Below are 24,186 nucleotides of genomic sequence, written 5' to 3' on the forward strand. Positions count from 1 at the left end.
CCTAAAAACATCTGTGCAGTCAGTTCATCGTGAGCAGTCAAAGTCAAATAACTTAACTATTAAATAACACGCTTTATGTGAAGGAGGTCTGTATTTGAAGCAGTAGCATCTGCAGAAGTGAGTTTGCTTACGTTTGCCCTGCTTTGTCTCTCTCCAGCACTCATAATATAGTTATCAGTGTCCTGCTAAAAAATGCTTTCCATGCTCAAAGCTAATGGAGACCTTCCAGTGTTCCATACTTGCCAATTCTCTCGATTTACGTCGGAGACCCCTGAGTTTTAATGTTGTCTCCCTCTGAATAATTTCAGTGATTTCTCTCACTAATTTCCAGAATTTTCAGTGCAGGAAAAAAGTAAACTCCTGAAGGATATATGCACAAATAGGCCTGGGCAATAAACTGAAGATATACCTTTGCCGTCATTCACCACTATTATGAATTATGAATTGAGGTGTTGATCCATAACAGAGATAGCCAGTTTAAAGAAGTCTTATGCAAGTATCACTTTAATGTCATTAGTGAACTGTCATTAATTGGAGAAATAGAAAAATGTTCAAACTGGGAGCGGTCCTGTGTTTGTTTTCTTCATTTCACTTATTCAAAATGATGAGGCTGCTTTGACATTGATTTGCATCTCTGACAGTGGTAGTATTGTACAAGGAAGTTATGTGATGGACCAAAATACCGAGAGCAGAACATACAGTAAAAACTAAAACAACAAAAAAAATAGGTCAAATAACAGTTACTTACAAATAAATACAAAAGGGAAAATGTCTTTGAATAAATGCAGACATGTATGCATTGAAATGAGCAGCAGAATGAATATACATTTATTTTTCTTTGTAATTTAAATGTTGTGTGGGTGGTAAAGGTAGCCATAAATTCAGAAGTTATATATGTGTGTATTACAGTAGCAAGAAACAATTGTGTCTGCATATTATCAGACATGCATGACCTTTCAGCTTAAATAGGAAAGAACAGTGGAAAGTAAATCAGGTTGCAGGTAAAATCAGTTTGTCTTCTATCTATCTGTCTGTCCAAGGAGGTTATGTTGTTAGGCAAGTTTGTTTGTGTTTTCACCAAAGGTGTACCCAGTCCAAGAAACAATCTGTAAAATTTTGGTGATGATCCATATCATAATCCAGATGCAGGATTTTTTTAAAGGATTCATTATCAACATTTGGTGGAACAAGCAGTTCCCTTCTATTGACAGCTTCAGCATAGGAAAAGTGTAGAAGTATTATACAGAAAACAAAAACACAGGAAAGGTGAGGCATGCCTCTCTTGAAGTCTAGATTTAGAGCCAAGTCTAGATTTACTGATCAAAGAAAAAAAGTACGTAGTGAAGAAGGTAAGAGCAGAACAGACACCAGAGGCTTCAGACACACTGGGCCATTTTTATATACTTATGAAAGGATTTTGAGGAAATTGTTACCAAAAGGGCACCTCATGTCGAAGAAAAACTTGTAATGATTTGGTAATGATTGAGAAAAAGTGCAAGTTTTAGCTAAAGGTGTGGGAAGACACTGAATTTGAAGGTGGTTACTTGCAGATTTAATAACAAAAAAAGGGTAACAGAAGCAAAAATCCCAAAACATAAATATACAAAATCCACAAAAACTGAGAACCAGGAATGCTCACACAAGGGAGCAAAGAAATAACGACAAACCAGCCCCAGTGACTAAGCAGGAGGTGCATATATGGGAGAGAGAAACAAAGACGAGGCTAATCTGCAGATTGGGAGCAGGTGTGAACAGAGGAGTCTAGAAGGGAGCTAAGGAAATGGAGACTGATACAAGAAGGCAACAGAGGGAAAACAAGAAATACCTAAGAACTCAAATACAATCAAAAATAACTAGAATAACAAAAAATGGAAATAAAACCAATGAAAACTCAAAGATAAAACTATATGGTATATAAAAAAAAACAAAAAATAAAACCGTGACCAGGCGAAAGTTTCTATATGGGACAAAACTTGCTGCTTGGTAAGGTAGGAGACTAAGGTGAATTCGTAGTAGTTTAAGTGAAGAGAAACTTTTTAAATTAAGCATATTTTTAATTTTAATATAAACTGTTGTGGCAGCATCTAATTTACTGATTAAATGTAACAACCATATATTTGTTTGTTTGGGGTAATATCAACACAGTTTTGCATGATAGTAACTTTTTTTTTTTTTTTTTTTCACAGTGTCCTGTCTGGCAAGGTGGCAATAAGAATAATTGTCTTGATGCCAAAAGGAGCCCAACAGATTTTACTTTCACAAGTGTAGCGGTATGGCAATTGCCATACCGCTCCACTTGTTTCATGCATATAAATTGCTTTATTATAATTATGCAGGGAGTTTTACAGTTCATATGGACACTGCAATGTAAGTAGAGCAGAAAAACAGAAGAAGAAAAAGGAAAAAAGAAAAAGAAAAAAAAGGACAAAAGATGAAAGAAAGAGGAGATAGGAAGGAGACAATGACAAAACATTTTCAGTCTGCTTCATCACCTGCAACGAGATGAAAAAAAGAACAGCACAACCAAAAGATACGGTACGAGATATACAATAAAGCAACACCTTGAAACTATCGCTAAAATAATATTATTAAGTCTGACATGTACTCTGTGTTACCTGAAGATATGAATGTGGGGCTTCTGTTTGGAGGTGAATCTCTAAGTACCTGAAGCCTAGCACCTGTAGTTGTTTGTGAGGGTGAACTTGTGCATGTAAAGTTTTAACCATAGAAAAAATGCTCAATAGTGGTTGTGGAGAGCCGGAGAGGCACACCCCCCAGAGCACTGAGTCCAGCACCGGGAGACCCAAAGCCCCAGGCGCCCAAAGGGACCCCAGAAGCGAAGGCACCAAGGAGGGGCCAGCCCCGGAAATCAGACCCCCACCAAGGGAGGAGGAGAGACAGCCACGAAGAAGCCCCCCAGCCACCGCCATGCCGGCGCCCCGGGGAGCCGCGGGGACGAGTCCGCGGGCCCCGCCGGCAGCCGGCCACCCTGAAGTAGGGCCGGGCACCGAACACCGGCCCCCCCCAAGCCCCGGCGACCGGCCGCAACACCCACCGCGACCGCACCACCCAGGAAAAACACACAGGCGGCCCCGCCTGCGCGTCCGCTGCGAACCGGCCGCGAGCGCCGCGGGACCCCCCCAAAACGCCCCCCCGCCCAAAAGCGCAGCCCCATCCCACCAAGACTGACGCCAACAGCGTGCAACGCAACACACCGCGCACAGAATCAACCAAAGAGCAGAAAAGCCGCCCGGCGCAAAACCGCAAGAAGAGCAGACCGCAGCCGGCGCAACCCCCCCCCCCCCCCAGCAGCCCGAGGGGCAGCACAAAGCCAGAGCGGAGCGAACCACGCCGCTCCCCCACCGGACGAAGCCAAAGCAGCACAGCCACGCCCCCCCCCCCCCCCCCCCCCCACCCCCCCCCCCCCCCCCCCCCCCCCCCCCCCCCCCCCCCCCCCCCCCCCCCCCCCCCCCCCCCCCCCCCCGCCCGCACCAGACCCTGACACGCGGCCAGAGCAGCTCCGCCGCCCCGGCCCCCCATCGCGCGCTGGCCAGAGCCACTCCAACCCCCACCCACCCAGCAGCCTCACCCGCCGCAATCAGCGGGAACAAAGCAGCTCCGCCATGCCTCCAAGAGGGAAAACCCACCCGAATACCCAATCAGTGCAGCCAGCCCGCCCATACCGGCCCCCCAACACCACCCCCGCCGGAGCCGCCCGGACCCCCACACACCAGCGGCGCGCCGCCAGCAGGACCCCCACCCAGCAGGCCCGCCCGCCCCCCGAGAAAACAGACATGCCAAACCCCCCCCCCAAAAAAAAAAAAAAGGAGCCCCCACAATGCGACAGTGGACACCAGACACCGACCCGCCCGCAACCGCTCCCCCCCACGAGGAAGAAAAAGAAAAAATAAAAAGAAAAAAAAAGAAAAAATAAGTAAATAAATTAATTAATTAATAAATTAATAATTACAATTAAAATAAATATGCAAGAGGAGAAATGCGAGCGGAAAAACCGGAGCCCAAAACAGGACCCAAGACCCGCACCCCACCATGCCATGCAGCTCCCCTCCCCCCCGAACCGATACCACAGAACCGGCATAGGAAAAAACACCGCCCAGGAACCGGCATCGTAGCGAAGGCACCGACACCGAAAATCCCCGAACAACACCCAGCCCCACCCCGAAGCGGATCTAGTCCCGGGCCCCTATATAAGCTGAGTGTGAACTCCCCTCTGAGCTGGATCGTTTGTGTTTCCTGTGCCACCATGCCTGTCTGAACCTTGAACCTGCAGAATCCTGTGTGTTCCAATAAATATTGGACTTTTAATCCTCCCTCTGTGTCTGTGAGTTCTGCATTTGGGCTAGTAAAACCATCGCATTATGACACCTGGGAGGAAAAAAAAAAAAAAAAAAAAAAAAAAAAAACACCATCTCAATCATGCCTTCCCTCCCTAGTGCCCCCACTCGTACCACAGAGGAAAAAAAAGAAAAAAAAATTAAATAGAATAATACTAATAATAATAAATAAAGAAAATAACAATGCGGACACACATTCACACATAACACTCACATCCAATAATACCACGGACCAGGTGGCTTGCTCTTCCTCCAGGCCCCAGACTCCGGGCGGCAGCCGGAGAACAGGGGTGTGAGAAGACCCCGATCCTCCCTGCGCCCGCTCGAATGTGGTGTTGTTGCGTGTTGCTCTCAGATGCAATTAAAACTGGGAGTACCAAGAGGGGGTGTCCGGCACAGTCCACCCCCCCTCCAGGAGATAGACGGTACCAGCACACCCCCCCCTTCGACAACCCTGAACCCACAATGTCTAGATGCGAGAGGGGATGGAGGAGGCCGACCGTGGTGAGGCCCATAAAACATCCACCCCCCACCCCCGGTGGCCCTGACCCCCACCCACTGAAAATGCCCTACATAGATGTGTGTTGTGAAAATTATGTAGATGGAAAATAGTAACTTTTTTGATGTGCATACATAGATGTTACTTCATTGCTCCCTGTAGTTGTTTCTGGCTCAAGATGGTCGCAAGATCACACATCTGGTGACCATAAATGCTTGAGCAAAGCCAATGAGTGAACATCTACCCACTATGTAGATTACATATTTATTTTGTCACAGAACCTACTGCACTTCCATGTTTTCACACACCTAAAATTGCTTAATTGGGTTGAAATTTGTTTGGATCAGAAATGTTTTGATAATTTCAATGTACCCGTTATATGGACCTCAGAATTAAATAATCTGATCATTACTTATGTTTATTTACTCCAAGATTTATTCAGAATGAAGGCAATCTGCCATGTGTTGATTTGTCACTGCTTAAAGCTACAGGTTCAGTATCTCCTGCAGTTGCTGTTCTTGTATTACTGAATGAATGTAATACAAGCCAATTTTTAATTCTGTTTGCTTTTCTGTATTAAACATGATTTCCCTATATGAAGGTGATTTCAATTGGCCAATTGACAAAAGTCTAGAGCCAGAGATAGAAACCTGTTTGAATATTTTTCAAAGGGTAATGCAGGATGCATGACTCATCTATGTTTAGATATAAATTTACACGTAGGGCCGGTTTAACTGGAATCCTTTGACTCGTAATTCAAAATGCATTTGTGTAAAACTTGGTATTTTTTGTGAGAAATTTGTGTAGATTTTGTTCATTGTTGCAAGGCATGTTTATTTTTATGGCACAGATCAGTATATAGACAATTCAAAGTGCTTTGAATGAAATAAAAATTACAAAAGAAGCAAAATAAAAGCAGAATGAAAGCAAGTAAAGATAGAGACATGATAAAACAGGTAGTAAACCAAATTGTTGGACCACGAACTTCAACCTCAGGTAACAGGAACAGTCAAAGGCTGTTCTAAATAAATAGGTTTTTAAATTTTAATTAAAAGAACTCAGGCTTTAAGCACAAAAAATGAAATACACAAGAAAGGTGGAGATGTTCTGATGTAACCAACCTCAGGGTGCATAGTTGCATCTGGTGTGCTTGAGACGGATCCATTTTTAAAATCTGTTAATGGTATTGTTTCAATAGTGCTCAAAAGTTTGCAATAAATAAAGAGACTTTTCCAAGAGGTAGCATTTATTAAAAAAAGCAAAAAGGAATTAAAAAGGTTGTAGAAGCCCTGAAAGTCACAGGCAATACAGACTGAAGCACACTTCTCAAATTTTAGGTAAAATACAAGAAGCTATGCCACATAGCGCAGAAAGAGTAAGCCATCTGCTGCATGATTTATTTAATGATTGAATGATTTTAACACCTTGCCTTTGATATGTGATTGAAGAAACAATTTTGTTTCAGTTGATCATGAATTGCACTGAGATTTGTGGTTTCAACTTGGCAAAATGTTAAAAAGTTGAAAGGATATAAATACTTCTGGCAGGAAATGAGGCAGGACATTTAAACTTATTCAATTGAAGCATTGTTGAGATGAGACAAGGGATGCAGTAAGACCCCTGAAAGAATTACTTACTGATGGGGATGAAGTAGAAGAAGCACCATGGAAAAGTCAGATGAAGCTACGATGTTGGAGAAGGGGATGGAGGTGGGTTGAGTCGGGGTCATCTGAATCAGATCAGACATAGCACAACCACTGCCTGCGTTTTGGCTGGGGAGCAGACTGAGTTGTAGATTTGGAGATTTTTAAGATGAAATCTGGATGCTGATTGGGCTTGGAGGTGTTTTTTAAAGCTGATTTGCTTTTCGGAGGCCGATGAAGGTAAATAATTCAGTTCATCAGTTGGACTTCTGTCTGGCTTCATTTTAGGTTTTAAAAAACAACCATAAGGACTTTTGTTTCTATTAATATTTTGTAAACTTTGGATCAAAGGGATGATTCTGAAAAATTGTATTGAATTAGCGTGTCTGTTTTACCTTTTATAGGAGGTTGGGCCTTTTAGTTAAATATAGCAAAATGAAAAGATTACAATTTTGCTTTTCCCTTTTATTATTCCTGTTTAAAATATTTTTCCTCTGTTATCTGAAACCAGTCTGGGAACAGGACAGATAGAAACCAGTAAACCAGTAAAACACTGGTCCTCCTTCTGTTAATCTAGTAAACTTTTACATCACTGCCTCTAAAAGTGATGAACAGTGAACATTGCTCTGATTTTTTTAGATAGCATGAAGTTACTCAGCTGCATTTTATTTTGATTTGACTATGAGTTTATGAGGATAGTTTTCCTCTGAAAGATTGAAAACTGAGATATTTTTTTTTGGAAAACATTTTTTTCACCTATTGATGCTTCAAACTCTTGATTATAATAACAGGAAAAGTTATATATAATAAAAATAGATGGCTCTCAAAAATGGTATCAGTGCCCTATTTGTTGGTACTAGCCAATACCGATACCACCATTTTACTGCTGGATCAGGGCCCTGTCCGATACTGGTATCGGTATTAATGCAACACTAGTAATGATACCTCCATTTACCAGTCAAAGGCAGCTCCAAACAATGGGTTTTTAACTTTGATTTAAAAAACTCAGGCTTTCAGGAGTTTGTTCCAGATAAGTGAAACATAAGAACTAGTTCTAGTTCCTGGTTTCCTTGGGTTTTCATGAGCTGTATGCCAAAATCATCCGTATTAAGACAATAAAAGACCTTAAATATTTCCATTAGAGTGCAATGAATCTAAAATATATGAATGTTCAAGTATTATCATTATATTATGGAAAATAATTAACTTTATCACAATCAGTGTTGGGCACGTTACTTTGAAAAAGTAATTAGTTATAGTTACTAGTTACTTCTCCCAAAAAGTAACTGAGTTACTAACTGAGTTACTCCACAATAAAAGTAACTAGTTACGAGTAAAAGTAACTATTGCGTTACTTTTGCGTTTCTCGCTCGTGTAACCCTCACCACCCAGCCCCCACCTTCTCGCCGTGTGTTTCCAAAGCCAGCTGAATAGAGTGGACGACAAAGACAAGAACCTGCAGAGAGTTTAGCATTTATTGCAACTCAACGTAAATGACATCAGGGGGGAACGCCATGTGAAGTTTTTTAACAGGGCATTCAGATCTGGTGAAATTAATAACTGGGGATGTCTAATTCTGAAATCCTGTGTGTTTGGGTTGTTATAGATACTGCAACATCTATCTATCTATCTATCTATCTATCTATCTATCTATCTATCTATCTATCTATCTATCTATCTATCTATCTATCTAGATGTATACTCTGTGTGTGACATAAAATATGGATCTCCATCCCTGCCACAAAGGCCATCAAATAATGTTTAAAATAAAAAATACAGTAGGTTGAAAAGGCAGAGTATCCATCCATCCATCCATCCATCCATCCATCCATCCATCCATCCATCCATCCATCCATCCATCCATCATCCTTCCATCCATCCATCCATCCATCCATCCATCCAGATTTGTCCCTTTCTCCATATAGGCTATCATTTGATCGTTCACGCTCTCCATAGTTCTCCTGTGACGCGAGCACAGGGCGACTTTAGCGAGCATGCACGTTTCCTGTCGCTTGCGCGGTGACTCGTGCCGCCTGCGCTGTGCGGAGATGCAGAGGAAACCGTATGTGATGGGGAAACGCAGCTCGACGTAACACCGGTATTTCCATCTGGAAAACGCTGTTTTGCTGCTGGAGTCACTCTCCATCTCTCTGTGTGTGCTGTACGTTAACACCCGCCAGCGAAAACACCCACCTACCCAACTGACAGACGGAATCTCACTATACATCAGCCATTCTCATCCTCCCCTCTCTCATGACAAGGCGCGCACCTCTGGATGACCTAAAAAATAATCTTTAATATCTCTTAAACAAAAGTAGCACAAACAATATTTTTTTTCTGCACAAATCTGCACCAACGTTGCACTAACCATTCAGTCTATTTGCAGAGTTTTTTGACGTGGGTGGGGTGTCAGCTTCACGCAGCTGCGCACGAGTCCTATCATGAAAAAAGGTTCATTGTGCGACCTGAGTAACGCGCAGTAACGTGGTGTCTGCAATGGTAACTGCGTTATAGTTACAGTCAAAGTAATTAGTTAGATTACTCGTTACTAAAACAAGGTAACGACGTTAGTAACGCCGTTACTTTCAACGCCGTTAGTCCCATCACTGATCATAATATGCTAATATTTTGAGAAGGACCTGTACAGACCAGCCCACTTGTTCACTGGCCCAAGAACATGAATAGAGGTCACAAAGATGTATGACACCAGTTTAGCTGTTTAGCCTAAAGTTGGGTTTATTTTGACAAGAATCACAAAGCAGGCAGTTCCTCTATTGAAAATGAGCCAGAACCATGGACGTAAATGCAGTGTTCCAGGCTGCACAGAGAAAGGGGACATTTTTCACACTCTTCTCAAGAAACTGAGGACTCAACATGTATGGCTTATTTTTGTCTATCAGAAAAACCCTGCAAAATTTGATGCTCAGCTGTTCATTTACTCTATGCATTTTACCGAAGACAGCTTTCAAAATCTTGGACAGTTCAAGGCAGGATTTGCTAAACTTCTTTCACTGAAACGAGGGGCTGTTCGGACCGTAAGGCATTTACAACAGCAAGCTGTAAGTATGACTCGGTCGCTAAGCTTTTGATAGCAATGCTAGCATGAAGTGTCGACTCCTGGGCCACTGACTGGACCAGACCTCAGCTGAGAGCCATGAGCTGCCTTTCCTCAGCCAGAGGAGAGGGGCTGTGGGCCAGTAAAGCAGGCGGAGGGAAGCACGGGGCCGCCAGTGTCCAGGTTATAGTCACGGGGTCGGGTTTGATCCCTCCGTCCCCCACTGGCTCCCTGCCCCCGTCTGTCAGGGTTCCCGGACCAGCCCCGGGGCTGACAGCTTGGTTTGAATGCCCGGTGTGCTTCGACTTTGTGTTGCGCTGTAGTACTACTCCAACACTTTTGGGGGATCCCTTGGTGTTCGCAGGAGAAGAGATATCATTTTCATACAGCAAGTTCTATTATTGGTTTTTCAATAAAAGAACATCTAGAATTCCTTCAAGATGTATGCAAAACAAAAAGGAACCTCATCCAGTGGCAGCTCTACTTTAAATCCTACATAAATGAGGGAACTCCACATTCTGTGCTTCATATCTCTAACAAAGAGCTGTTGTAGTTATTTTGTATAAAAATATGTTTTTCTCATGGAAACTGGTGAGAGTCGGATAGTATCGAATCATCTGCTAAATTAAGAACCTTGACCTCTTTATCTCTGCACCCTCTCTCCATAGCCTCTTTCCCACTAAAATTTGCAGATTAACACGTGTTTTTCAAACATGGGTCAAACTGCTAACTATCAGCAGCATTTGGCTTCCTCCCCATTTGCAAAAAAAGCTGGGTCTGACCCCTAGCTGGCAAGCTGTGTGGCCTCTGTCCTCCTCATGCTGCGTGTCTGGTGACACCATCATGCTGGGTTAGCATTGATGATGTCAACAGTGCGACAGAAATCAGGAACGTAAACAATGGAGAGCAACATGTGGAGAAACCAGGCTTTAGTCAGTGTGCTTTATGGTTTAGCTCTATTTTCTGTCTTACCAGGGTACGCAGTGTGTTGACATCCGTATGTATTCAATGGTGTCAGCCCGGCTCTGGTGTTCCCACTGCATGCTGATCAGAGCCGAGGCGATTTTTACACGGGTCCCTTGCCAAGTCATTGGACTCGGTTAGACACACCTCTGTGAGTTGTTCCCACAGCCACTAAAGCTGATTGTTCCTGGGTTTATACCATTTTTTTCGGCCAGTGGGAAAGGAGTAAAAGACCTTATATGTATCAGGAATATAATCTGCAACTAATACTGACCTATGAATGGAGGAGTCCGTTTTCACCTGAACTTCATACATAAACATATTTGTAACATTTATTTTAATTTCTAATTTTCTTTTTGATTTTGTCATTTTAAAATCTCTATAAATTACAGTGGGATTAGAAAAGAAGAACAACAGAATGAAACACAATTTCAAACCCCAGCTTGTTAGCTAATAAAGTATAAAGTTGAAATAATAATAAATGTACTTGTTTAAGCTACAAACAGAGAAATATTGCTAATAGAAGTTCCTTTAAGGCAACATAGAGTCTGAACAAGAAATAATTTGCAAATCTTGTATTAGCACAAGCCTCCAGCAAATATTTAGACCTAAACTCCAGAAGATGAGAGTTAAGTTTCTTTTTTCTCTCAGAAATCACAAGATTAAATCAAAGATGTTTAATAAGGATTTAATAGCGTAACACAAACTTTACAAGGCAAGGCAAGTTTATTTGTATAGCGCAATTCAGTACAAATAAACCTAAAAGTGCTTTTATATGAACTAAATAGTAAAATAGAAGGAAAATAAAAGCAAGTAAATATAAAATCATGATTAAATAAAACAGTTGGACCACAAACTTAAACTAATGATACCTCAGTTAACAGTTTAAAATTCAAAGGCAGTTCTAAACACATGGGTTATTTAACTTTGACTTAAAAGAACTCAGGCTTTCAGCACATTGTTTAATTTCACTAGCCAGGGTTAAAACAGATTTTAAAAAATCATAACCGGGCCCAGCTCCAAATCTTAAAAATTAAAGCTGGGAGCAAAATAAAAAAAAATGAAAACCTTTATGCCAGAAACCAGGAAGACAACGGACCAGTTGATTGGCCATTTATTTTCATAATAGGCCTGAATCAGCATCAAACCAGGAGACTGATGTCAACAGTCAGAGCTGAAATACAATAAAATAGATGTTTGTTGCTTCTAGTCTTTTGAGGTTAAACAAATCGTCACAATGTTTGGTAGACTTAAGCCTTAAGGTTCTGCTCTACATTTGCCTCAGGCAGAGGACACCTCTTTACTTCTCACCACTATGAAAATAAAATTGAGGCTCAGCATGAATGCAAACACAAGTATTTTATAGGACATTTTTAGCATAAATGGGAATAAAAACTCCCTGATGTAACCTACAATCTCAAAAAAAACTTAAATTAGAAAATTGTCGTTTGTCTACAATTCAATAAAGAGAAAGGATAATCTCAGCTAAACCAAATCATGGAAGGATCAGCAGTTGTCTTAGATGTGTGGAAAAAAATGTTACTCATTGACATTTGTTAAACACAGAATATTTAGAACACACATGAAAATTATGGTACTTGGATATATACTATTCCAGGCCTAGAAATATCAGTAGGACTAAAAAAAAAAAAAGATAGTCTGCTCCAGAACACCAAGATATTGAAGGATAAAGTGAACAGCCATAGAGCAGTGTCTTTTAAAACATTATCACTAAATGAAAAAGCTTTTTTTTTTCACACAGTATCTCATTGCTACAAGAAAACCCCTTTTTCTTTTTCTGAAATAACAAACCACCTGTTCTGAGAAAGACAGGAAAAAATATTTAAGGTCATTTATTGATGCCTTCAGTGTTTACTCAAAATGATAAATAAAATGTGTCTTTGTTGAATATTTATCATACATTTTCACACTAAAGTATAATTAATGTATAAAATGATTAATCCTTAGATTCATTACAAAAACAATCCCAAATCCCTGAAGACAAAGAATATTCCAGCATCTGTTCTCATGGTTAGCCACTAGAGGGCGTCTTCTTTGAAACCTTCAGGCGAACATTTATATCTGGTGGCAGACCTCGTTTGATCAGTTCTTTTTTGATCTGGAAAAGACAAGAAAAAAATAATCTAGCAATGCAAGATACTTTTCTACTTTTTCCAGTCTGTCGAAAACACTAAACTAGTGCAAAACAGTTAAAAGCATAATATAATCCATATAATCTCAGGTTTTTACTCACTGCTTCCGTGACTTTGTCACAATTGTCTTCCAGAGACATGGTTGTTGAGATCTTCATTTTCAGAACAGTAACATGAGCTGGAAGCACCAGAGATCAACATGACCGTAGAGCAACACATAAAAATAACAGCACTTTGTTTTCGTTTCTTCTAATTCATTTCAATGGTTTATTTATCGTACTCACATGGTGTTGGTGTTGGTTCTATAAACAGAACATAAGAAAAATAAATAGCAGAAAAACATACTTTTAAGAATTTAAATATGTTTTTAACAATCAACAAGAAAGAATTAGACTCACTGATTCCAACAGTCACAATAACACATCGAAGCTCAGACTGGTACACAGAACTGGAGACACTGTGGGGATAATTAGCAGAGGAACTTTAATCTGCAGATAAAGATGTTCAATGCTGTCTAACTCCATCAATGGAGGGACGGCTTCTATCTGGAGAACTCAGCAGTCCACAAAGGACAAACAACAAGATAAAAATACACAAGATTCTCCAATAAACTCGAAAACATGAGCATTGAAAACATGGAAAGTCTTTGCTGGGATGTAAAACAAGGATTCTTCAATGTGTGAGAAAATATTACTAACCACTGTAAGATTATATTAAAGCATTTCTGCAATGGTTGCATCTTTATATTTGAAGAATGCTGCCTGATTAAGCAATTTAGATGGAAAAACCTAATTATAAATTTAAAGAGAAATACTAGGAAATATGTCAGTTTGACCTTTTCATGACAGATATTCAGACAGTTTTGTTTGCATTTTAAAACACTGTGACCATCAGATCAGATACAGACTTTGCCTGAACAACAAAACAGATGGGGTGGCTCTCTTTGTTATCGTCTTCAGATGGAGTCCATCTCATGGTGAAATATCCTGAACCAGATGAATTCTTGACCACACCAACCGGCCCGCTGAACAGGAGCTCAGTGGTCCTTCAACAAACAGGAAACACATAAAGTCTGTTTGATGATAATGGAAAAAAATCTTGAAACCACAAATCAATTCCTGTGACACACCAGAAATATTACTGCTGGAAAAACTGTAATGGATAAAAAAACAGCTTCAATTACATATTATTTCCTATTTGCATCCCCAAAAAACTAAAACATTTTTTGTTTTATTGTAAATAAACCTTTCATATTAAGATTCTATCTTGCTTGTTTAGGTTGAAGTTATTCAGTTTTTATCAGAAAGTAATTCATTCCAGAGTCAACCTTCTCCTTCTTTTCCTATTAGATGGCATATTTAGTTTTTACTTACAAAGCCTGAGTTGCTTCTGCTTTGATGGTGATTTCCAGAGTCTGATGAACATCAATGAAGAACTGAGCTCCATGTTCTGGAGTTGGAGGCATGAATTTGGGCAGATATTCCCCTTCTGTGCAGGATGGTGCTGCAGGATCCACTGGAACATTGCAGGAAAATGAAGTTAGACATGCTGATATGAACCTCTGATGGAAATTAAATTAGTCTGCTCAGAGATTTATGTCAAATAACTCTACAGTTACTGTAAATAAATCTGATGTTTAGTCACTGATTAAAGTTGTTTGATTTATTTTTACTTCCTTCATCATAACAAGATTCAATTCCATGTTTTTATCTGTAGAGGTTTACTGACAGACTTTATTTGGACAGAAATTAAAAGACGGCGAATTTTCTTAGCTCACCATGGATGAAAATAAAATAAAAAGCATTAAAAAAAAATTGTTAGAACTGTAAATTTACAATATTTTTTACTATTTTTCAAGGCTGCACTTTTAAAAGAGGAAATTGTCCAGTGAGCTGTTTCCAAACTAAATTTGTTTTTGTTTTACAGGTGTGTAAACAAAATGACAAATAAAATCTGTCTAAAGTCTAAAGGATGTGGAAAAAATCATTAAAGTGTGTAATTTTACCTGTGAAAACAGACTGAACAGGTACACTGCTGAGATATGTAGTGGTATTTTTATGACTCTGTGCACCATTATTATCAGTCACAATGATTTCCTCTCTGGGAAAGTCCTCCATCTGCAGCTGCAATGCATATGAACCTACTGCACTGCTGCTGGTTGGACTGAATGAAACAATACAGGACTGCAAGAAGACAGAAGAAGAATGGTCTAGATTAAGAGAAAGCACTTTGTTAACTTACTTTTTTACATAAAGTTCAAATCTGTTAACAGACAAACATCCAGTCTGCCTGTAACACTGCATTGCTGTTGCTGCTGTGCTGTACTGTTATACAATCATTAACTTCTTGATTTACTGTACATTTACAAAACCTAATTCTTCTAAAAAAAAATTGAAGTTGAAACTTCATATATTTCCAATTTGAAAAAATACAATTTTTCTTGTTATATTGTTAGTTTTATAATTATACAATAACAGTTGGAAGAACCTTCAGAGGGTTTTACTCCACTGGCTGGGAATATCAAATGTTTCCCTTCTTATATCTACCTATTTATTGACCTGACCTTTATTCCTCAATATATTAAAAACATTGTGCCTCAAGTTTCAAACATTAAATCGAAGTCATAGATCAGAGACTTTAGTCCTCAACCCAATAGTAGCACCATGTGATGAGAAGGTGGCTGAAAGGACAATGGCCACTAATACCAGAGTCACTATTTGATTGGTCTGTTCATTTACAAGTAAAATCAAATAAGGTAAACAGGAATAGTGAAACATCTTCAACAGCAGATGATCTTGTTTAATCAGGGGAAAATAAATCCACCAACTAATTATGAGTCATTTATATTCTCTTCCAACAGCATTTTCTCTGCCCTTCTTTCCTCTTTTGTTTCAGTTCAATCTCAATGGATATTTTTAAAGCCTAAGGTCATGCAATAGTGACTCAGCTTGGTGTAAAGATGTAAACCATAAATTTTATGGTTAAATAATTCTGGATTATTTTTTTCTTTTGTGTAGCAATGAAGAAATCCAAACAAAGGAAATCATGATTGGATGGATGGATGGATCAAAAGGAGCACAAAACTCTTCTCATTCAAGACCAGCATGTTGCTCACTAGTGCTCTCTTCCTTCCCAGCAGAACTAGACACGACCAACTGGCCAGCACCGTCTCTGATAAACCGCACCTTATAAATAAAACTTCCTCAAACTATTTATCTGTCTCCATGGTTGCCCTAAATCAGAGTCGATCTTTTCTAAACATGACAGTACAGTAAATACCTTGGAATACCAAAGGCTAATGGCAGCTATGGAGAAGGAAAGCAGCTACAGCCAGACCCCTGCAACAAATAAGGCCATTTCTGAGAGGTCAGCTCAATACTGAGAACAAGGTCTGAGCAATCAGTTATGCTTTTAGAGTAACTAGTTTACTCCTGCTCACCTGGTTCCTAATACATAGTAAAAATGTAATGATTAAATTAAATAAAAAATAGATTCTCTGTAGGAACAATAACCTGAACACAGACAAAAATTCATACCACATATTTTAAAGTAAGAGAACTGCTCATCATGTATGATGGACACTGAATCCAGTCTCCTCAAGCTACAGTGTACATTAAACACAGGGAAGGAAGCAGAGGCCCAGTGACCATCAGACTCATTATCAAAGATGAAACATCCAAACTCCAAGAATCCTTCAGGAATATAATGGCCCCTAGAGATGAAGAGCTCAGTGAATCGCTAAGATAGTGGAAACCTGGAGAGAATAAGCTTGATGATCCATGGGAGGATAATGTGCAGGTTTATGATTGGTTAGTTATAATATCTGTTAAAATGAGGAGGATTTGTCCCCTTGGAAGAAAGGCTGTAGCGCCCCGGGGGCCCCCTCACCAGTTCTTTTCCTGGGAGCAAGTTATTTACTACTCTTAACTCAAACTGGGTAAAACCATATAAAAAGGACTATAAAACAGGAGTAAAAATATAACAGAGTTTATTCCAGATCAGGTTGTTACAGGACAGAGAAAAATGCTTAGAGCTTGCACAGCTGTGGTCTCAAAAATCACGTCCGCGAGCGTCCGGCAAAGTTTGAGCCCCGGACAAGGTCATCTCCTGCTTCTTATAGCTCATGGGTCTATATCTTGCATCATGTTGATGTTGAACTTCATGCAGCTTGCTTCTATACTTCAGGGTTACAGATAGCTATCCTCTATCAGACCGGCTCCAAGATGTGCCCATATCCTGTGTACTCTTAAAGACACGAAGGCTGTCTTGATTAGATGACCTCCGTACACACCGTGACATCCACCATGTGAAGGAAGGCCTTCTACTCTGTCTAATCTGGCTAACAAAATAACAATGCACATGATGTATAAATAATAAACCTAACATATCCAAGTTTTCATATTAAACCTGATTGTTTACCTTTGCTGACCGCATGCTGCTTTCAAAGGTATCATGACCGCTATTTTATACTTACTGAGGAGAGGCTGAGGACTGATGGTTGTGTGCAGGTGTGGCACTCTATAGAATAAGAGGCATACCTGCATTTAACCTCGTCTCCATCAGGGTCAAAGGTCAACAGGTTAATATCTCTCTGACAGTTTGAAGGAACTCTGAGGAAGCAGGAGAAAATATAAATGTTTCATCCTTTGCTACTGAGCAACAGCTAATCACTGTCTGGAAGCTAATTTCTATTGATTTAAATGTTTTGCTCTTACATTCACAAGTCAAATATTTCTGGTAATTATACTGTTAACCCTCAACCACTACAAATATTAAAGTTTTCTCCAATGATTATCGTAATAAAAAAAAAATGGCAAAAAAATAAACACAAACTGTTGTTTGTTTTTAGTAGATGGGAAAAGACTCCACTTATGTGACACAAAACTGACTATGGCTACGTTCGCACTGCAGGCCTTGAAGCTCAATTCCGATTTTTTTGTGAAATCCGATTTTTTGTGCTGACGTTCATATTTCCAAATACATGCGACTTGTATGTGATCTCCTTGTGAACTGCAGTCGTACGACGCAAGTGTCCCGCATGCGCAGTAGAGGACGCAATGACGTCACAGGCCAGTGTGCCCTTTTTTTCCAGAAGTAAACATGGATGGTAGTGCTGGAGCGCATCTAGCGATCTTTTCTAACCATAAAAACACAATCTTTTCAAGATGGTTAAACATAAATACTGCTCCCCGCATCATCATCTGCCATGATTGTTGTTTTTCTTCCTGCCTCTGCATATAAAGATCCAGAATAGTGACCTTTGTCGGGTATTAATGGCGTTCAGGTTGAATGAATGCGACCTGGCCGTTCAGACACAGGTCGCATTTGAAAAGATCAGATTCGTATCAGATTCAGGACCACATAGCCAAGTGGCCTGGGTCCCATTGGAAAAAATTGGATCTGTGTTGTTCAGAGTGACATGAAAAGATCAGATACATGTACAGGTCGCATGTGGTCCAAAATAATCTAATTTGGGTCACTTCAGGCTGCAGTGTGAGCGTAGCCAAAATGACCTTAAAACTGGGATGATGGTGGTCTGTGGTGATGAGTTAGATTTGCTGATATCAGATCGGCTCCTCATGTCATAGTAAAACCGAGCCCTCCAAGCTGTAATGCCATTCCTGTTAGTTGTCCAGTGTGGAGAAGTCCACCTGTAAATGAACATATTCAGAGGGTTAAAGATGTTGTTCAAGATCTCTAATAAAGCGCAAAGGTTATCAAAGTCAACTTGACAAAAAAGACAATTAGGCAAACTTATAAAATCTCATATGAAAAACATAAGATTTAAAATTTTTTCAGGAAAAATGTATTCATCAAAATATTGCATGAAGTTTAGGTTCACTCACCCATAATATGATGAATAAATACCACCACTTGAGATCATCCAGGTATGCTGCTTCTGACACCATGTGCCTCTGCTTTCCTCAATCTTTATACAGCTGCTGCCACAATACCCAGAGGAATCAACATCCCCACACGAGCTGAAGCTAAACGTGCGTCGATAGGTCACCTGAAAATTTAGAATGAAGAGATCAATATTTTTGTAATTAACCAAACTCTTTTTGAAGAAAATAAAGAAATAAAAAATAAATAACTTACTGAAAATCTATCTTTCACTAAATCTTTCGTAGTATATGTTTCAACAAAACCATAATAAGCTGCTTCAGTGCCGCTGATTAACAGCAGCAGCACAGAGAGGAACATGATGAATGAGTGAATGTCTGACAAAGTTTAGACACGAGTGAATTTATATCTTTGCAGACAGACTCTCTTTCATTCCCTCTTTGTTCTGTTTTTAACATGGATTATTTATATTTACATTAAGGAAGAAGAGTTTATTTGGAAATGCAAATGCCTGATGGCAGAGATGATGCATTTAGGTGGAAAAAAACATGTCCTGTAAATATAGAAACATTTAACAAAAACAAAAAAAAGTTTCCTTAAGTAACATACAGTACATAGGTTCATAGTTTTATAATCTGATTCTAAAGTTACTAAATAGTCTGCATTGATGAATGGATAACTACTTTCACCATGGCTCTGTTTGAATTCATTAGATGCTTCCTCAGAAGGCCAGATTAGAAGGACAATTACGTCATAGTGTAATTTAAGTTACTAAATAGTCTGCACTGATGAATGGATAACTACTTAAAACATATTTCCTGATTTTCTCATTCTATGGAAATATCTTGTGTTTAATATATTAATTTTAAAGCACTACTATGTAATGCCACTAAACAAGAAACTGATCTTTGCTGAGTTTTTATCGTTTGAATAGATGAAAATTGTCAGATTCAATAATTTTTCTTCCTGCATATTTTCATGCCTTTTATTTAGGTTGGAACTAAACTAAATTTAAAGTTGACATTTACTCTGAACCTGCAACTTTTCATTTGGCAGTTTTGTCTTCAAGTCTTTTCTATACTGAGAACAAATCAAACCTTTAAATGCAAACATCAATATTCTAATTAAAAATCTCTCTAACTTACAAACGTTGCATGATGAGCAAGTAAAATAAATATCACTCACATCATTGTTGCTTTTCTTTAGTAAAGGGATGATGCATCAATTTGTTTATTTAAAGTTATCCTTCTTGATACCAGCTGGTGTGCAGAAACCTCCATTCTCTATCAATGCACACACTGTCCTGCTGCTTTCACTGACTCCCTCGCATCACATTGACAGTGTTGGTTTCAACATTAGTTTGAATAAATTTATATTCTATAATTCCTATAAGAGGTGTCTCTTCTTTGTTTATGGGCTTTGAGACGGGTTGTAATTTCTTCAAACAGTTTAATGTTTGTCTCATCAAACCAGCATATTTTCATTATTTCATTAGACCTGTCATAGACCTTCAGGGGCCTTTTGGTAAACCCCAGAGGGGCTGACATGTGCCTGTTATTAGGGAGAGTCTTTCTTGTGCCTCTCCCCCATTAAGGCCTGATCAGTGGATTGATGCAGATGATTTTTCATCTGGAAGGTTCTCCTCTCTGTACAGAGGAGGAGGGACCATGGGGTTCTCTGTCATCATCTACCTGACTAAGGCTCTTCTCCTCTGATCGATCAGTTTAGATGGTTCTCTAGATTAAGAGTCCAAGTGAATCCAAACTTCCTAAATTTACAAACAAGGTGATCACTGTACTTAGTAGGTTCTACAAAGCAGCAGAAATGTTTCTAGATATTTCCCCAGATGTTTGCCTCTTAGAGGTCTACAGCCAATCAGTCAGACTTCCACTTGACACTGGATGTCAGAGAGCAACACTGACAATCTTTGTTTAACATTTTCATATTTAGCAATTTGGTTTTGAATTCTAAGGAAATGTAAAAATACTGAAATAGAGCTGTAACTTAAATAAGTATGGAAACGTGTGGCATCATGAATTATTTCCAGATGGTTTGTTAAAGTCAGTGCCCTTATCTCTTTAAAAGAGTGTCATCATGGCTGGGAGGGTTAAAACACATAAGGTCATAGTGAGGCCTCGTTCACTGGAAAATAAAAATGTTCCAACATGGAAATGTCTTGTAAACCTTCTTTGTTTGTTTTACATAAAATCTATTTTCAGGGTGCTTCATATTTGACATTCAAACTGATTTGACACTGCTCTGATGTTAATTTGCAGACTATGAATAAATAAGGCAAATGAAGTGAGAGAAGTTCTTGGAATACAGGCACGATTTAGAGCAGTGAAACATCTAATGTAGTAGTTTTATTGGAATAACTCAGCAATAAACAGAGACAACAAGTATTGGACAGCTGGGGCCATTGTTTCTTCTTTCTTTTCCTTTTCCAAGATTAAATGTAGGAGAAACTGAAATTTGATCACCTGAAAAAGGACAAGTTAGGATGAAATTGATTCTGACCAAAAAACAAAAAAATGCAGTTAAACATTTTCTCATTTCTAGAATTATCAAACAGCATGGGATTAATTTTGTTATACCTATACATCTGTGTATCATTTGTTTATTCCTTTTTCACATTCAAACAAAAAATTGTAAAATGCAAAAAAGAACACGTTTTGACCATTTGTTTACAAAAAATAATTTAAAAAAATCAGATAATGCCCTGTTGCATGTGAAAAGTACCTTCTCCTTAATTTATACAATATGCATTTAGCCAGGATGATAAGAATCCAAATCGTATCTTATATACATTCTATTCATTCACTTCATACTGATAACTGCTTATCAAATATAATTTATGTTTGTGAAAGTGATACTACACCAACCCTGATTAAGACACAGGAATAAAGACATGTGTTTAATTATACTTGCAGGGAATCATTGCTCAGCAGGCGTATTTTTATGGCCAGTGGTGGCCGGGACAATGATGGACATGAAAATGGTGGGCGGGAAATTGTTGGATGTGACAGTGGTGGACGTGACAATGGTGGGCGGGACAGTGTTGGACGTGACAATGTTGGACGGGACAATGGTGGACATGACAATGGTGGACGGGACAATGGTGGACATGACAATGGTGGGCGGGACAGTGGTGGATGTGACAATGGTTGGTCGGACAGTGGTAGGCGGGACAGTGGGGGTCGGGACATGGGTGAACGTGACAATGGTGGGTGGGACCGTGGTGGGCTGGACAGTGGTAGTCAGGACGGTTGTGGGCGGGACAGTGGTGGACGTGACAATGGTGGCCGGGACAGTGGTGTACATGACAATGGTGGCCGGGACAATGGTTGACATGACAATGATGGGTGGGACAGTGATGGACGGGACAATGATGGACATGACAATGGTGGGCGGGACAGTGGAGGACGTGACAATGGTGGGCGGCAAAGTGGTGGACGTGACAATGGTGGACATGACAATGGTGGGCGGGACAATGATGGACGGGACAATTGTGGGCGTGACAATGGTGGACATGACAATGGTGATGTGACAAAGGTCGGCGGGAAAATGGTGGACTTGACAGTGGTGGGCAGGACAGTGGTGGCCGGGACAACGGTGACAATGGTGGGCGGGACAGTGGTGGACGTGACAAAGGTGGCCAGGACAGTGGTGGAAGTGACAGTGGTGGGTGGGACAGTGGTGGACGTGACAAAGGTGGCCAGGACAGTGGTGGACGTGACAATGGTGGGCGGTACAGTGGTGGACGTGACAATGGTGGCCGGGACGGATGTGACAATGGTGGTGGGGACAGTGGTGGACCTATCAATGGTGAGCTGGGCAGCAGTGGTTCTAGCAGTTGGTGGTGTGACAGTGGTTGGATTCACTGTTGGTCCTTAGATAGCAGCAAAAATATGATAAATTCAATAAATGAAAAAGAAGATTGAATCAAACATGAAAAAGAAAGAATTAACTTACTGTCTCCCACTGTCACAACTACACATCGAAACTCAGACTGATACAAAGAACTAGGGGTGTAAATCTCATCCATCATGGCGATTCGATTGAGTATCGATTTCCTGACCCAACGATTAGATTATTTTCGATACTCAAGAATACACCACGATTCGATTCGATTAATCAGTTAATCGGTTAATTTTTATTTTTCTTTATTGTTTTTTTCACACCTTAGGCCTACAGACTAAACAAAGTTTCAAGTTTGAAATAAATCAATATAAGCTGTAATATCGTTATGCATTTTTTTTTTTAGAAACAACAGCAAATAACAGAAGTAGAAAAGTTGCATCAAAAAATACTGCAAAAATACTGCAGAAAATCAGTGCAATGAGTGCAATGCAATACCTCGGCTCCAGACGTCCCCGCCCCCTTGAGAGACGCTCCGCTGTACCTCTCCCAAACTGTAGCTGACCGCAAACAGTGCCACATACAGGAGGCCGGCTTGTTTTGTTTTTATGACCGAAATTGCGGAAAACAACTCGTGAAGTTTGACCCGCTAGAAGAGCGAGGTGCGCGAGAACACTGGGACCCTTTTTCCACCTGGATCTCTGCTCTTTTTGGCCCTCATGTCCCTCCGTCGTCGGACTAAACTCCCCCCACTTCCTCGCCGCCTCGGCCGTATCTAGACCCATAGCGTGTAGCACAGACCACGCTTCAATACTGAGCATAATTTAAAAATGTCTGTATCAAGCCTACTGCAACACACTGCTGTAATAGTATAACCAGGAAGCGAGGTAGGAGGGCAAAATAGGTTTAGCGCCACCGCAGCACGGGAGGGAGAATTACGCCCAGGAGCAAATGGATAAAAATAGACCGGAGGAAAAAAAAAAACATGAATTGATTCTCTTGTGGACGTATCGATGCATCGGATCGTCGGCTGTTGGATCGATGCATCGATACAAAACGATTATTATTTACACCCCTACAAAGAACTGCTGATACTGTGGAGGCAGATTTAAAAGAGGAGCTTTATTATTGTTTTAAATATACTTGTGTTGTCCTCACTGCAGTGTATTAACTGAAGCTATCCAACAAGTTAAACTCTGATGCAATAACCAGTAGACTGTTCTGTAGTTAACTTTCCACTGTCATTTACTTGAAGAATCCAGCATTACATAGCCGACTGAAAACTGTAACAAAAACAAAGTTTGACTATTTTTAATTTTAAGTTTAACTTCACATAAAGTCTGATGAATTACCTATGTAAACACATGAATAAAAAATAAAATCTTTTTAACCTATTTATTACATTTTCTTTCTACTATAAACAATCAATTATTTAACTTAACAATGACATTTACTTACGACTTTGCTTCTAGCATCGTTCACAGTCAGGAATTCTTTAAGTAGGAACCGTTTTTAGCAGATAGGAACTGAATGCGGAGTAACTGAATACAATGCAGGAAGTGGTAAGGAAACTACAGGGAACAGTATTAATATAAAAGGTCCTATTTTTTCTCAAGGTTTCATCATAAAAGTCTGTATATAGATCGCCTTAATGGCGACACACTCCCCGCCTGACCACTGTGAGGTCACTACACTAGCATGGACATTAATCTTAACTAAGAATTACAACTGAAACATCAGTCCTTTCGAAGAAGCAAAAAAGTTTCAGTCAACGGTCTAAGGTAAGTCATTGATTGTCCTTGGTTTGTGGTCCTCA

General features: G+C 39.9%; 1 protein-coding gene across 1 annotated transcript; it reads right to left on the minus strand.

Moving 5' to 3' along the window:
- Positions 1-9,638: 9,638 nt before the first annotated feature.
- Positions 9,639-14,201, minus strand: LOC119792406. The gene is made up of 6 exons (XM_038299027.1): positions 14,042-14,201; positions 13,576-13,713; positions 13,067-13,125; positions 12,953-12,970; positions 12,770-12,846; positions 9,639-9,902 (listed from the first exon to the last, which is right to left on the minus strand). Exons 1-6 carry the CDS (start codon positions 14,131-14,133, stop codon positions 9,639-9,641), a joined length of 648 nt encoding a protein of 215 aa, XP_038154955.1. The 5' UTR covers positions 14,134-14,201.
- Positions 14,202-24,186: the final 9,985 nt, after the last annotated feature.

Source organism: Cyprinodon tularosa, unplaced genomic scaffold (genome assembly GCF_016077235.1).
Source record: "Cyprinodon tularosa strain WSP-4 unplaced genomic scaffold, ASM1607723v1 ctg419, whole genome shotgun sequence".
In the NCBI taxonomy this organism is placed as follows: Eukaryota; Metazoa; Chordata; class Actinopteri; order Cyprinodontiformes; family Cyprinodontidae; genus Cyprinodon; species Cyprinodon tularosa.